Here is a 17,610-nt window from a genome sequence, read left to right on the forward strand (position 1 = left end):
TGTTTACAGGTTGGTTCAAATTCTAACTTGTGCGATTGAAGACAAAGCTTTTATTTTCTTTCAGTTTTTAAATGAAATGATAGTATAGCTGCCAAGTTCAGTGGGAGAGCAATAAACTGAAGATAAGGTTGTAGTACACAGACCTGCATTGTCCTGGTTGTGGAACATGAATTTAAATGGTCTCTTGTATCTCATTGTGGCTTTGACTGTGGTTTTGATTTGCATTTCTCTGGTGATTAGTGATGTTGAGCATCTTTTCATGTGCCTGTTGGCCATCTGTATGTCTTTTTTTTTTTTGGAAAAATGTCTACTCAGATCCCCTGCCCATTTTTTAATCAGGTTGTTTGTTTTTTCTTTTTCTTTTTTTTTTTTTGATATTAAGTTGCATGAGTTCTTTATGTATTCTGGATATCAACCCCTTATCAGATATATCATTTGTAAATATCTTCTCCCATTCAGCAGGTTGTCTTTTCATTTTGTTGATGGTTTCCTTGACTGTGCAGAAGATTTTAGTTAGATGTTGTCCCATTTGTTTATTTTTGCTTTTGTTGCCCTTGCCTGAGCAGACATCTCACCCCCGCCCCCAAATATTGCTAAGAATGATGTCAAAGAGCTTACAGTCTATGTTTTCTTCTAGGAGTTTTATGGTTTCATGTCTTGCATTTAAATCTTTAATCCACTTTGAGTTTATTTTTGTATATGGTGCAATAAAGTAGTCCAGTTTCATTCTTTTGTATGTAGCTGTCCGGTTTTCCCAAAACCCTTTATTGAAGAGGCTGTCTTTCCCCCATTGAATATTGTTGCCTCCTTTGTCATAGATTAATTGACCATGTAAGCTTGGACCTAGCAGGTGTTATGCTAAGTGAAATAAGTCGGGTAGAGAAAGACATATACAATATGATTTCACTTAACTGTGGATCTAAAAAGCAAAACAAATGAACAAATGAAACAAAATAGAAACAGACTCATGGATACAGAGAAGCAACTGGTGGTTACCAGAGGAGAACAGGGTGGCAGGATGGGTGAAATAGGTGAAGGGGATTAAGAGGTACAAACTTCCAGCTATAAAATAAATTAGTCACAGGGATATAACTGTGCAGTATAGGGAATATAGTCAATAATATTGTAATAACTGTGGTGACATATGGTAACTAGACTTATTGTGGTGATCATTTTGTAATGTATAAAAATATTGAATCACTGTGTTTGTTGTTCACCTGAAACTAATACAATATTGGATGTCAATTATAGTTCCATTAAAAAAGATCAAAAAGTAAAAGAAACAAAAATATAGTCTCTTTTACTTTACCACATATAAATATGTATTGTAATATTCTTCACATTTAATTTGCAGAGATGTTGAAGAAATTAAATAATATCTTGTGTTAGTATAGTTACATGCTTGAGAGATATGTTACTACGTTTTTGTTTTTATTTTACATCTGTATACCAATTTTTTTTTCAGAAATGAACAGAGGGCAGGGACAGAGGGCAGACATATTCTAGGTGGCTTCTAGCATTGCTAAAGGAACAGAGAAAATGGAGATGCATGCATTCATCCAAATAAATTATTAATATATTTACAATACTATGTAAATACAGGAGTACATTAACAATACTGTATAAATATATTAATATCTAAAAAAGATATCAATATATAAATATATAAGTACATTAATATGTAAATACAATTATATATTTTCAGTAGATGTTTGATAACATAGGAAGAATAGGCTCAGCAGAAATGTCCTTGATAATCATGAGGACAGAGAATTAAATGTAGGGCTCTAAATTATAACTTAGTTAACTTGGTTATAACTTGGTTCTTACTAAAACTGTGTTGCTGACAAAATAAGTTTAGTGACACTTAGTTACTGTGTTCCAGATACTCGGCCTCCTTCATATTTCTTGAATTCATCACTGTCTTGCCTATCACTCGGGCTACACACTTGCCGTTCCTTCTGCCTACAAGACTCTTCCTTAGGTTTTAACATGCCTAGCTAATGTTCATCCTTCAGCTCAAGTGGCACCTCTTCAGAGAAGACTTTCTTGACTAGCTATCTTAAGTAACCAGTTATATTAACAGCCTTTTTCATCCAGTTTGTTCTCCTCTCTACTCGCTGACCCACCCTACCCCTAACATGGCTTTTATTACAGTGGTTAATACCTTGCTTATTTATTTGTTGTTTTTCATTATGCATCTGCTCCACTAGACTGTAAATTCCACGAATGCAGGAACCATATGTCTTCATCTAAGCTGTATTCCCAATGTCTAATGTGGTTGCTGGAATATCAATAATGATAACTGGATCAGTGAGCCTCTGATCTATGAACTGGAGATAGGCAGTAATATATAAAGAAAACTGAATGCATACACCATCCAAGAGTTTATATATCAATGAGAGAAATTAGCTGTTCTATCCACCTGATTCCCAGTGTAGTGCCAACATAGAATTTCCTCCTTTACTTGGCATTACAAGTTGCACGATTGTATACTGAGCTCACAGAAAAAACACAACCACATTCATAATGGTACAACTTTTAGTGTTTTGGAGTTTTTTGTTTGCGTTGTCTTGGGCAGCGCTATATGATATTTTATAGATTCATACACACTTTGCAATCCAGGCTAAAAGCTCAGGCAAATTGATAATAAAGTGAAATAAGACAGTCCCTGAATCACCTTGAACAGGAGGTAACTGGCAACAGGTGGTGGGTCAATGAGAAGAACGAAGCGGACACTGAACACAGACAGGATGGTCCCAGTCCAAGCAGAACCCTGGAGAGCGGGGGAAGGGGGTGGGGAAGAGGAGGCAAATGGGAAGTTAAATTTAGCCTGCAATGATTTCTTGCCCCTGGGAAAAACAGTTGCTTCGTTCTGTTGCCAAAATGCAAATCGGCATCAGCTTAATTTGCCTGAGTCTGTCGTAAACTGCAGATGGAATCATAAAACATAGTTAGATTCAAATTAAACACATCTGTCCTAATCTAAAGCAGGTGAGGCCAGCCAGCCAAGATGCATCAAGGTATAACACTGCACACAGATTACAATATGCGGAAGTATATGTTAGGAGCCTGCTGACAGTGAAATAAAGAACCATGAAAGCGTGTATTGTCCTATTTTCCTTTCCTGAGCCTACCTTCTTGTACTGGTTGCCATCTTAGTTTTAAGACTCAACCAATACATCCACTGGGAAACAAACAAAGAGACAACAAAACTTGAAATCCAGAAGTCTATTGCATTTTAATCAGGATTCTTGCCTAAACTGATGCTTTCTCAGATTAATTGAAATGACAGGGAATCAGAAGTCCCTACAGTGCATTTTAATTAGACTTGAAATTTTAGCCAGAGAGGGTTTGTTTCTACTTAAGGTATCAGCCTACATCTGTACCACCCACTGAGGTAGTGGGTGTAGAGAGAAAAAAAGCAGGCTAAGATCTGATGGTTTTGACAAAAGTAACTATGTAACTTATCCAAACCAGGACAGTTTTGAGAGTGAAAGGGGACTATGGTACCAGTGGAGGTGCATGGCTCCAATGTCCTTTCAAGAAAGAACAAGCTGTTTGGCTGCAAAGAATATAATTAGCTTCCAGTGACCTTCTTCTCTAGCACTTTTATGATCCCACTTGAGCCTTATGATTGAGCCTTGAGCCTCCTCCAGCCAATGATTAAACACAGGAAGGGCACTAGTGCCTGGTCATTTCTGCCCTTGGGGGATTCCTCTAAAGTGTAATCTTTGCTCTGGAGCTCCCTGGTAGATTGGCTAAGACTTTGTCAAGTCTGCACTATGGACTGAGGCTCCCCTGCTCAATCCTCGTTCAATAACCGCCCTCCACCCTTTTCTTTACACAGATGTCAGATCTGCATCACAAGATGAAGGGCTTTTCCTGCCCTTTTCTGCTTCCTCTCCATTTTATCTTTCCTAGGCATTGCTTCTCAATAAACTTGATGTACTCTTTGTCTTTGTGGAGAACCCAACTGACAAAGGGGTGCTATTGATAATTAGGTGTGGGGAAACATATATAGCACAGCCTCTAATAACCCTAATTATATTTGATGGGCTCTGTTGTGCCCATCAAAACTTTGTTTTTTGCTGACATTGTCCATCTATCACAGGTACATGTGGGAGCCTTTAATCTCAGGCAGACCTTGACATAATAGACCCTAAGTGAGTAAACTGGATATTCATATGGTAGTGGAAAGACCTATCACTATTTTCCTCCTTTTTCTCTCTTGAAGAATCTTCCTTCTTTTTTCTCACTTATTTGTTGGTGTGCCCAAGGACCTCTCCTCCCCTCTCCTTTCCTCTCTGCTTCACTCCCCTCCTCTGCCCTCCTTTTAATGACTGTCACTGGAATACTGTATTCACGTCCGTACTTAACAATCCCTGTTTTAGCAAAAGCTCTCCGATTGCTTATCTGCTTATTCAATAGCTTTATGAGACATTTTCATTTTGAATATTCCACAGACTTCTCAAACACAATAATTCCTTTGACACTAAGCCCATTATATTTGCTTATGAAAGATGGCCTCGTAGTCATACAAACAGGGGCTCTAGAAATCAACCCAGATTTTTTGCTCTCCCACAACCCCACATCAATTTGGTCACAGTGTCATCTTGATTCTACCTGGTACATTTTGGTCATACCTATCACTTCTTTTCTATGTTTCAAAAAGACACTGAGTAAATCTCAATACTGGGGATAAAATATGAGTTTTCACAAGTATTAATTTCTTAGAAATAAGTAGTAAGCAGAAAGAAAGAAAAAAAAGTACAAGGACAAGAGAGAAAACAGGTCAGCTGAACAGCAGCTGGCATCTACGAGATATAATGAGAGGTGAACAGATTGTCCTGTCTCATTTTGACCACAGAAGCATCATATGACTGCCACACATACATGGTAGAAAACCTATTAAGTATTAATACCAGAAAGGGCAGCACAAGTACCAAGAAAGTTTTCTTAGGACACCAGGACTCCCCCTGATGATGGCATAACCAAAGGGACCAGACATTTTGGCCTCATGTGACCTTGGGTAAGCTCACATCAGTTAATAAACTTTGCAGGAACCTGGCAGTGGGAGTGAGAGGGATCAGAATGAGAGATCTTGATTTTGGATAAATATATATAGTCTGTATTCTCCAGAACCTCTAAGATACTGTTCATCCCTTGCCTTTCTCCTATAGAGATTGCTTCTGTCAGTGTGAATAAATCAGTATAAACATCTACAGTATTACTTGATCTGTTGCAATTGCTGCAACAACAGACCCTGGTCTGGGGAATGTAGAACTCCTCTTTTTATAGTATGCACAATACCAGAAATATGACTGACATCTTATCAAATAAAGTTTGAGTGTTAGTACTCATCTTCATACAATGTACAGAGTTAAAAGATGGCAGTGTTGTTAGTCTGATTGTACAAAGCTGCGCTGCTTTGCTCACACCAAAGGCAGAGAGGCAGGATCACACTTTTGAACTGGTAATTGGCTCTTTCTAGAAAATCTCAACAATAATGCCTTGTTTCTAATGGGGGGTAGTGACCTGGGAGGACTTTCATTTCCTATTTTATTACCTAGTATTTATTAACTGGATTGGGTTTAAATGGTGCCTGCATTGCTTCCCCTGTCCACAGCTATCTCTAAAGAGGGTTAAGAAAATCCTCATTATTTTTTGCTGGGACTACTTCAAAAGATTAATGCTTAGTCCTTCTGCCATCAGCCTAGACTACTCCATTTGATTCAACACAATGCTGGCTGAGTCATCATTCCAGAACACAAATGTGATAATATACTTTCCCATATGTAAAGTCCTTTTATGATTTTCCAGTGCTTGCAGATAAACTTCAGAATTTTTTGTACAGCATACAGGGCCTTTACCCTTCTGAGCTCATTTCTGTCTACTCATCATAGATGTCTATGCTTTAATTATAGTGGCCTACTTGAAGTTCCTGGAATAAACCACGATCTTTTTCCTTTGTATATGTTATTTTCTTTGCCTAGAATGTTGAGCATATACCCCCTTCCTCTTCTGCATCATCTAACAGCACTGCATCTGTTTAGAAGTCTCCTGTGGTCCTAAGATTTGGATCATGTATACTAATCACAGCTCTTATTACTATGTGCTGTAATCATTCCCATTTTTTTAATCTCCCACAGTGGGCTCTGTACTTATTGATTGTAAGGACTGTCTTAATTCTGTATGGCTAGCACTTACCTCAGTGCCTATCATAAAATGGATGCTCAAGGAATAGATGGATGGATGGGCAAATGGATGGACAAATGGAGGGATGGTTGAATGGCTCACTAGCTAAATATATAAAGAGACAGACAGATAGTCTATTGAAATATCTTTACCAGTCATCAATCTCCACTTTCAAAGGCACTCTATAGAATTCTGCCAGGATAGTCTTCTTAAAATAGATCTGACCATGTCAAACTTTAAAATATATGTTAAAAACATTCATTGGCTCCTCATCTTACAAATTATGATGCCACTTTTTAATCTTCCCTGATCTGACATAAGTATACTTTCTCAGCCATTGACAATCAAATACTTCAGGGTCCAGCCATGCTAAATTCTATAGTATTCAAAAAATATATATTCATTCATTCATTTATTTACTTATTTCATGACTCCATTTTCTAATATATGCTCCAGTTCTAATGTAGTATTTTTCTCTATCATGTTAATATAGCTAATGACTAGTTTTATAAACTTAACAAATATCTTAACCTCCATTTTCATTTTTCTAAAATTTTAAAGCAATTAGTCTGGAAAAGAGGTGAAATAATTCATGGGAAAGCTCCTGTGAGGGAATAAAGTTCCTAAGAAATAACAAGCAGTAAGGAAGTTGAGACCTCACTGCTTTCTTAAATTTTGAAAAGCCTCATTCTTTTTTAATCCAGGAGGTGGCACCTTCACCTATAAAGCTCCCTTAGGTACTATATGGGCTTTTCTAAATATGATTCACATCCTCTTTGTGCAATAAAGCAACACCTATGGGGGGACCTTCAAGATGGTTGAGGAGTAAGGCCTGGAGATGAACTTCTCCCCACAAATACATCAAAAATACATCTACACATGGGAACAAGTTCTACAGAACACATACTGAACACTGGCAGAAGACCTCAGACTTCCCAAAAGGCAAGAAAATCCCCACGTACCTGGGTAGGGCAAAAGAAAAAAGAAAAAACAGAGACAAAAAATAGGGACGGGACCTGCACCACTGGGAGGGAGCTGTGAAGGAGGAAAGTTTTCCACACACTAGGAAGCCCCTTTGCAGGCGGAGACTGCAGGGTGGTGGAGGGGAGAAGCTTCGGAGCCACGGAGGAGAGCACAGCAACAGGGGTGCGGAGGGCAAAGCGGAGAGATTTCCGCACAGAGGATCGGTGCCGACCAGCGTTCACCAACCCAAGAGGCTTGTCTGCTCACCCACTGGGGCAGATGGGGGCTGGGAGGGAGTCAGAGAAAGTCTGGACCTGCTGAACAGGCAAGAGACCATTGTTTCGGGGTATGCGAGGACAGAGGATTCCTTCCCTGTGTGCCCACAGAAGGCAGAGCACCACCTAAACAAGCTCCAGAGATGAGCTTAAACCAAGGTTATCAGCTTGGACCCCAGAGATGGGCATGAAATGCTAATGCTGCTGCTGCTGCTGCTGCTGCTGCCACCAAAAATACTGTGTGCAAGTACAAGTCACTATCCACACACCCTGACCCCCCCAGGAGTCTGTGCAGCATGCCACTGCGAGGGTCCCGAGATCCAGTGACCAGTTCCCCAGGAGAACACATAGCATGCCTCAGGCTGTTGCAATGTCACGCTGGCCTCTGCTGCCACAGGTTCACCCCCCATTCCAATTATGACTACCATACCTCTCCCTCTCCCTGGCCTGAGTGAGCAAGAGAGCCCTAATCAGCCGCTGCTTTAACACCCTCCTGTCTGGGCAGGGAAAATGCCTGAGGGTGACCTACGTGCAGAGGTGGGCCAAAACCAAAGCTGAAACCCAAGAGTCCTGCGAACAAAGAAGAGAAAGGGAAATTTCTCCGTGCAGCCTCAGGAGCAGTGGATTAAATCCCCACAATCAACTTGATGTACCTTGCATCTGTGGAATGCCTGAGTAGACAACGAATGTCCCCAAAATTGAGGCTATGGACTTTGGGAGCAACTGTAGACTTGGGGTTTGCTTTCTGTGACTGATTTGTTTCTGATTTTTATGTTGATCTTTGTTTAGCTTTTAGTGCTTGTTTTCATTGGTGGATTTGTTTATTGGTTTTGTTGTTCTTTTTTCTTTTTTTAAATTTGTTATTATTTTTTTAATTTTATTATATTTTTAATTTTTTAAATTAAATTAATTTTTATTTTATTTTATTTTATTTTTCTTCCTTTTCTTTCTTCCTTTTCTTCTGAGCCATGTAGCTGACTGAGTCTTGGTGCTTCAGCCAGGTATCAGGCCTGAGCCTCCAAGGTGGGAGAGACGAGTTCAGGACATTGGACCACTCAAGATCTCCTGGCCCTATGTAATATGTCAGCAAGAGCTCTCCCAGAGATCTCTGTCTCAGCACTAAGACCCAGTTCCACCCAATGGCCAGCAAGTTCCAGTGCTGGATGCCATATGGCAAACAACTAGCAAGACAGGAAAACAGCCCTACCCATTAGCAGAGAGGCTGCCTAAAATCATAATAAGTTCATAGACACCCCAGAAAAATCACCAGACGTGGCCCTGCCCACAAGAAAGACAAGGTCCATCCCCACCCGCCAGAAAACAGGCACCAGTCCCCTCTACCAGAAGGCCTGCATAGGCTGCTAAACCAACCTCACCCACTGGGAGCAGAAAACAAAAAAACAGAAACTACGAACCTGCACCCTGTGAAAAGGAGACATCAAACACAATAAGTTAAACAAAATGAGAAGACACAGAAACACACAGCAGATGAAGGAGCAAGGTAAAAACCCACCAGACCAAACAAATGAAGAGGAAATAGGCAGGCTACCTGAAAAAGAATTCAGAGTAGTGATAGTAAAGATGATCCAAAACCTTGGAAATAGAATGGAGAAAATACAAGAAAAGTTTACCAAGGACCTAGAAGAACTAAAGCGCAAACAAACAACGATGAACAACACAATAAATGAAATTAAAAATTCTCTAGAAGGAATCAATACCAGAATAACTGAGGCAGAAGAACAGAGATAAGTGACCTTGAAGATAAAATAGTGGAAATAACTGCCACAGAATAAAGAAATAAAGAAAAAAGCAGAATAAAGAAAAAAGAATAAAAAGAATTGAGGGCAGTCTCAGAGACCTCTGGGACAACATTAAATGCACCAACATTTGAATTATAGGCATTCCAGAAGAAGAAGAGAAAAAGAAAGGGACTGAGAAAATATTTGAAGAGATTATAGTTGAAAACTTCCCTAACATGGGAGAGGAAATAGTCAACCAAGTCCAGGAAGTGCAGAGAGTCCCGTACAGGATAAATCCAAGAAGAAACATGCCAAGACACATATTAATCAAACTATCAAATACTAAGTACAAAGAAAAAATATTAAAAGCAGCAAGGGAAAAGCAACAAATAATAAACAAAGGAATCCCCATAAGGTTAACAGTTGATCTTTCAGCAGAAACTCTGCAAGCCAGAAGGGAGTGGCAGGACATATTTAAAGTGATGAAAGGGAAAAACCTACACACAAGATTACTCTACCCAGCAAGGATCTCATTCATATTCGACGGAGAAATTAAAACCTTTACAGACAAGCAAAAGCTAAGAGAATTCAGCACCACAAAACCAGCTTTTCAACAAATGCTAAAGGAACTTCTCTAGGCAGGAAACACAGGAGAAGGAAGAGACCTACAATAACAAACCCAAAACAATTAAGAAAATGGTAATAGGAACATACATATCAATAACTACCTTAAATGTAAATGGATTAAATGCTCCAACCAAAGGACACAGAGTCACTGAATGGATACAAAAATAAGACCCGTATACATGTTGTCTACAAGTGACCTACTTCAGACCTAGTGACACATACATAATGAAAGTGAGGGGATAGAAAAAGATATTCCATGAAAATGGAAATCAGAAGAAAGCTGGAGAAGCAATTCTCATAACAGACAAAATAGACTTTAAAATAAAGACTATTACAAGGGACAGAGAAGGAGACTACATAATGATCTAGGGATTAATCCAGGAAGAAGATACAACAATTGTAAATATACAAGCACCCAACATAGGAGCACCTCAATACATAAAGCAAATGCTAATAGCCATAAAAGGGGAAATTGACAGTAACACAATCATAGTAGGGGACTTTAACACCCCACTTTTACCAATGGACAGATCATTCAAAATGAAAATAAATAAGGAAACAGAAGCTTTAAATGACACATTAGACAAGATGGACTTAATTGATATTTATAGGGCATTACATCCAAAAACAACAGAATACACTTTCTTCTCAAGTGCTCGTGAAACGTTCTCCAGGGTAGATCATATCTTGGGTCACAAATCAAGCCTTGGTAAATTTAAGAAAATTAAAATCGTATGAAGCATCTTTTCCAACCACAGCGCTATGAGACTAGATATCAATTACAGGACAAAAACTATAAAAAATACAAACATATGGAGGCTAAACAATACTCTACTAAATAACCAAGAGATCACTGAAGAAATAAAAAAATACCTAGAAACAAATGACAATGAAAACATGATGACCCAAAACCTAGGGGATGCAGCAAAAGCTGTTCTAAGAGGAAGTTTATAGCAATACAATCCTACCTCAAGAAACAAGAAAATCTCAAATAAACAACCTAACCTTACACCTAGAGGAACTAGAGAAAGAAGAACAAAACCCAAAGTTAGCAGAAGGAAAGAAATCATAAAGATCAGATCAGAAATAAATGAAAAAGAAATGAAGGAAACAGTAGCAAAGATCAATAAAACTAAAAGGTGGTTTTTGAGAAGATAAACAAAATTGATAATCCATTAGCCAGACTCATCAAGAAAAAAAGGAGAAGACTCCAATCAACGGAATTAGAAATGAAAAAGGAGAAGTAACAACTGACACTGCAGAAATACAAAGGATCATGATAGATTACTACAGGCAACTATATGCCAATAAAATGGACAACCTGGAAGAAATGGACAAATTCTTAGGAAAGCACAACCTTCTGAGAGTGAACCAGAAAGAGATTGAAAATATGAACAGACCAATCACAAGCACTGAAATTGAAACTGTGATTAAAAATCTTCCAACAAAAGCCCAGGATCAGATGGCTGCACAGGCAAATTCTATCAAACATTTAGAGAAGAGCTAACACTTATCCTTCTCAAACTCTTCCAAAATACAGCAGAGGGAGGAACACTCCCAAACTCATTCTACAAGGACACCATCACCCTGATACCAAAACCAGACCATAGTGTCACAAAGAAAGAAAACTACAGGCCAATATCACTCATGAACATAGATGCAAAAATCCTCCACAAAATACTAGCGAACGGAATCCAACTGTACATTAACTGGATCATAAACCATGGTCAAGTGGGGTTTATCCCAGGAATGCAAGGATTCTTCAGTATTTGCAAATCAATAAATGTGATACACCGTATTAACAAACTGAAGGATAAAAACCATATGATAATCTCAATAGGTGCAGAAAAACCTTTCAACAAAATTCGATACCCATTTATGACAACAACTCTCCAGAAAGTAGGCATAGAGAAAACCAACCTCAACATAATAAAGGCCATATATGACAAACCCACAGCCAACATTTTTCTAAATGGTGAAAGACTGAAACTGCTTCCTCTAAGATCAGGAACAAGACAAGGTTGCCCACTCTCACCACTGTTATTCAAAAGTTTTGGAAGTTTTAGCCACAGCAATCAGAGAAGAAAAAGAAATAAAAGGAATCCAAATTGGAAAAGAAGAAGTAAAACTGTCACTGTTTGCACATGTCATAATAGTATACATAGAAAATCCTAAAGATGCTACCAGAAAACTACTAGAGCTAATCAATGAATTTGGTAAAGGACCAGGGTACAAAATTAATGCACAGAAGAGTCTTGCATTCCTATACACTAATAATGAAAAATCTGAAAGAGAAATTAAGGAAACAATCCCATTTACCATTGCAACAAAAAAGAATAAAATACCTAGGAATAAACCTACCTAAGGAGACAAAACACCTGTATGCAGAAAACTATAAGACAGTGATGAAAGAAATTAAAGACAGTACAAACAGATGGAGAGATATACCATGTTCTTGGATTGGAAGAATCAACATTGTGAAAATGACTATACTACTGAAAGCAATCTACAGATTCAGTGCTATTTCTATCAAACTACCACTGGCATTTTTCACAGCACTAGAACAGAAAATTTCACAATTTGTATGGAAACACAAAAGATCCCGAATAGCCAAAGCAATCTTGAGAAAGAAAAATGGAGCTGGAGGAATCAGGCTCCCTGACTTCAGATTATACTACAAAGCTACAGTAATCAAGACAGTATGGTACTGGCACAAAAACAGAAATATAGATCAATGGAACAGGAGAGAAAGCACAGAGATAAACCCACGCATATATGTTCACCTTATCTTTGATAAAGGAGGCAAGAATATACAATGGAGAAAAGACAGCCTTTTCAATAAGTGGTGCTGGAAAAACTGACAGCTACATGTAAAAGGATGAAATCAGGGTTTCCTTGGTGGTGCAGTGGTTGAGAGTCCGCCTGCCGATGCTGGGGAAATGGGTTCATGCCCTGGTCTGGGAAGATCCCACATGCCGCGGAACGGCTGGGCCCGTGAACCATGGCTGCTGAGCCTGCGCGTCCAGAGCCTGTGCTCTGCAACGGGAGAGGCCACAACAGTGAGAGGCCTGTGTACCTCAAAAACAAACAAACAAACAAAACAGATGAATGGATAAAGAAGATGTGGCACATATATACAATGGAATATTACTCAGCCATAAAAAGAAATGAAATTGAGTTATTTGTAGTGAGGTGGTTGGACCTAGAGTCTGTCATACAGGGTGAAGTAAGTCAGAAAGAGAAAAATACTGTATGCTAACACATATATATGGAATCAAAAAAAAAAATAAAGGTTTTGGTGAACCTAGAGACAGGACATTTATAAAGACACAGACACAGAGAATGGACTTCAGGACATGGGAAGGGGGAGGGTAAGCTGGGACGAAATGAGAGAGTGGCATTGACATATATACACTACCAAATGTAAAATAGATAGCTAGTGGGAAGCACCTGCATAGCACAGGGAGACCAGCTTGGTGCTTTGTGACCACTTAGAGGGTTGGTGAGTGAAGGTGGTAGGGAGGTGCAAGAGGGAGGCGAAATGGGGATATATGTATACATATAGCTGATTCACTTTGTTACCCAGCAGAAACTAACACAACATTGTAAAGCAATTATACTCCAGTAAAGTTTAAAAAATAAATAAATAAAAGCACACCCATGACTCTCTGAACCCTGTTTTTCACTTCAGACTTAATCTACTTTGTGCTACTTTGTGTATTTTAAGGCTGCTCAGGGATAACATCCTTAAGATTTCTAGAATTCTTTTTTTATTTAGCTGAGAGATTCTTTCAGGCTACACCTGAATTATGTGAAATGTTTTCACAAAGGTCTTGTAGCTACATCCTTCATTTTATATTTATGTTGAGGCCATCTTTCTGACAAAGCTCTGGATTTGATCTTTCACTCATTTGAGAGGCTGAAGTTGAGAAATTATTTTCTATCACAAGTCCTGCTGCCTCTCTATTCCTTTTCTTTACTTTCAAAATCATCAGTTCTTTATTTAACATGTCTCTTTCTTGTAGTGCCTTATCAGATACAGCTATTAAGAGTCAAGTGACACTTTAACATTCTGACTACAAATCTCATTATTCATATACAAAAGTTTATTAGGTACATTCTCTATCACCCAAGTATCCTCAGGTGATAGTTTTACCAACTGCTTCTCTCTATATAGCAGGGAGAGCCCTTTTTCTAGCCTCCTGTAGCCATTCTTTCAGTGCCTTTCCAGATTCCATCTGCCGCCAGTATCAAAACCAAGGCCATATATTTTAGGTTTTTGTTACTGCACAACTTATTTCTCTTTCCTCCTATGTTTCTCTCAACTCTCTCAAGCAAGAGAGAGATTTTATTCTTAGGGCGGTTGCAGGGTTCTAAGAGAGGAAGCAGAAATATTCAAGTGTTTTTTCAAACCTCAGCTGACTTCAGGTCTCCTAACATCCTATTGGCCAAAGCAAGTCACATGGAAAAGCCCAGACTCTAGGGATCAAGAAATAAACCCCACCCCTTTATTGAGAGAAATTGCAAAGTTACAGAGCAAAGCGTGTGGATATAGATAGGTTATTTATTGGAATAATTAATAAACCAGTCAACCACAGATATTTCAGTTAATCTTCTTTAACAAATTAGACAATATTTCATTTACATGTAATGAAGGGACCCAACCTGAGTTAATCGCTTTTAGTATGCAATTCAATATGCAGTGTTTGAATCGTAAAATTTAATTTTTACCATATTACATACCATCTCTCTTAGAAGCACATGGTTTCAAATGGGTCTTGCCTACCTTACCTATAAATCTAAATAGTATGGTGACTTTACCAAAGGAAGATGAGTGGGGTATGTGAAATAGTACAGTTCACTGCCTAAGGCAAGAAAAGTCAATATCTGTTTCTTTGTTCCTCAGGTGATATTTGTGATCACAATCCATGTGATAATGGAGGTACCTGTGTGTCAGGATTGGCTGATGATTCCTTTTCCTGCAAGTGCCCAGATGGCTTCACAGATCCCAATTGTTCTAGTGTTGTGGAGGTTGGTAAGTGTAAGATTTAAGCATTTCAATAGTTATCCTCTTTGTTTTCATGAGTGACTGACAAATTTGGCTGTCAGTGCATTATGGGTACTCTGTATAAGATTCTTACGTGTTGCTAATTAGTTTACTTCTCTGTAGGCCTCTTAATTTTAACATTTTTATTTTATATTTAAAGTATATTTTTATTCATAATGCTCTCCAAAAATTTAAAAATATATTTTAGTGATTAACATTATACTTTAAAGGCACTACATGTACTACTTGAATATAATAAATTTATTTTTCTAATATTAATATACATTTAAATTTTATTTTCACTGGAAAGCAATTCCCAAGTCAATTTATTCAAGTTAGATAGTCACTCTGAATAAAATAGAACTTATTTTAGTGGCTGAAAATATTCATCAGTATTTTGTAGCTGTTCTAATCATTACTTTTCTAAGACTATAAATACATGATGAAAGAAAAAATATTCCAGCTGCATTGTTCTTCAAAGTCTCAAAAACACGCTTGGCAAATATTAGTCAGTGATCACATTTCAAAATGTTTTTCATCTGTGAAGTACTTCATTGGCGTGTATAGCTGTAGATTCAGGGTAGCTTCCATAATTTCCAAATAGTTCTCCATTAAGAAGATATCGGTACTTTAAATAATTTAGCACTACATAAATTTGTATAGAGATTTTTTTTCTCTGATTAAAAGTAATACCATGGTTAAGCTGGAAGAAAATTTTTTTCATGTCAGTACAAAGAAGAAAAAAGTGAACTATATCTGTTCAATATAGGAAAACCAAACATGTATTGGATTAAAGTTCAGTCAGCCAGCATAAACCTTGGAAAAGTCAGAGATGTCCATAGCTTTTCAAAAATAGTTTTGAAGAAGAAAAGTAGTTCTGTCTACAGGAAGGGATCAGTGTGAGTTACTCACCATTGTATCTAATGCACCTAACTAGTTCCTTTATGTGTAGTAGGAGCCCAATACCCAATAACTTGGTTGAATGAATGAAAGAATAATTAAATAAAACCACTAACCAGCCATTTTTGACCAGTATTAATTGCATTTTAGTGTGCTTTATTTTTTAAATGTGTTTTACTTGTATTTTTATGTTACATTGGTATGAATGTATTACATTCGAAAAAGTTAATTATATTATTGCTGAAAAGTACTATGTTCATTTGATTCATTTCAAAGACAATTCTCTTTTAAGGCTTTTATTAACTTGCTGCTATTTTAGGGGATTTGATTCAGTACCATAGAAATAAAACTGTTGTAACCACTTTGACCAAGTCTCCAAATATGTACAGTGAGTTTCAGAGTTTAATATGAGAATTCTATCCTCACAAAAGTCTTTGTCTCTGAAGAAAATTAGAATGATAAATATTCCCAACAGGAATATATGAATAGAATAAAAATTTAGAGTTATATTTTAAGCTATATTTTAAGTTATATTTTAAGTTATATATTTACACCTACTGACCCCAAATCGGCAGTGCCTTAGATTTGTAGTATATAATGTTTTTGTTGCTACTTTGTAAGAGTCAAATCTGGAACTGAAGGGCAAATGTGTTTAAATAATTAAGAAACCAGTATCTTTATAGAATTTTGAAGTAAATACTTGAATACTTCAGGCCATATTTTTAAACATTAATTCAACATTTGTCATTTTATCAGAAGAATGATACTATAGGCTGCAACACTTTAAAAACTAAACATACTGCCATATTCATCTTAGTTCAATGAGACTTTGAGAAATCAAATGCTTATAGAATTAAGTTTTACTTAGATTCATTATTCTCTGTTATTAAAACACCTCACATTTCTTCTACCTCTTTGTTAACTCTTGCATATAATCAGAGAATACTAAGTATTTATTGAATAAAAATACTTAATAGCAATGCCTTTAATATCTAGCCTACCTTATTTTTTTCGTGTCTTTAAAACTAATTATTGGTACAAAATATATGAACATTAGATCATTAAAGACAACCCTGCCTTTTTAATTTAAAAAAAATCTACCACTTTTCTGGAACAGTTCTGGGACATTGCTGTTGTTGTTTCCCTGCTGTTGGGTAGCACCAGTGCAGAAGAGCAAAGTGTAATACTAGAATTTTATACCAGAAAAACCTCAAAAGCTATAGGTATTTTGATGTGATATCATAAAAGACAAAAGAGTTGAACTGTCACCATTGCTGTATTTTTACTTTAACATTAATCCTTGCAAAGATGGAGATATGCTGCTAGCCTTTTGAACCATATATATTTTGTGATTATGTGAAGTTCTAAATCACCTTATTAAAACTTGCATTTTGATCTAACTTTAAAAATTATTATTACTCTATTTATTCTACAATCAAAAATATACTCTATTGTAGTGCATTTGGAGAGGGGAATATCAAACATATGCTACTCTCAGAGATAAAAGTTGATTCTTGATTTTACCTCAAACTTCATTACTTTGCAGTAGCCTTATTATAAGTTCTTGCTGCTACTTATTTCAAAGAGAGCCTCATTCATTTTTGGACTTTTACTCTTCCCTCTCAAAACATCTAGTGTCAGGTAAGCACAACACACTTTACTCCCTTTGTGACCAATCCTCACATCACTTACATTCCTATGCTACCTGTGGAAGTTTGGAGAGATTAACTTGCTCAGATTTGTGAACTTCATTCTCTAGGCAGCATTGCTCTTCTTTGTACTTAATTCTTGATCTGGCTGTGTACTCCAATATCCATACTTTATCTCTCTCTATCACTCCCTGTCTCTTTGTCTGCCCACC

General features: G+C 37.3%; 1 protein-coding gene across 3 annotated transcripts in view; it reads left to right on the forward strand.

The window, feature by feature from the left end:
• Positions 1-17,610, forward strand: part of EDIL3 (EGF like repeats and discoidin domains 3) — a 438,162-nt gene that overhangs the window by 111,808 nt on the left and 308,744 nt on the right. For all 3 annotated transcript variants that reach the window (XM_082623484.1, XM_082623486.1, XM_082623485.1), the window contains exon 2: positions 14,709-14,837. In XM_082623484.1, the coding sequence (XP_082479610.1) occupies positions 14,709-14,837 (129 nt within the window). The remainder of the gene's footprint in view (positions 1-14,708; positions 14,838-17,610) is intronic.

Source organism: Mesoplodon mirus (genome assembly GCF_964341445.2).
Source record: "Mesoplodon mirus genome assembly, chromosome: 5".
Lineage (NCBI taxonomy): Eukaryota > Metazoa > Chordata > Mammalia > Artiodactyla > Ziphiidae > Mesoplodon > Mesoplodon mirus.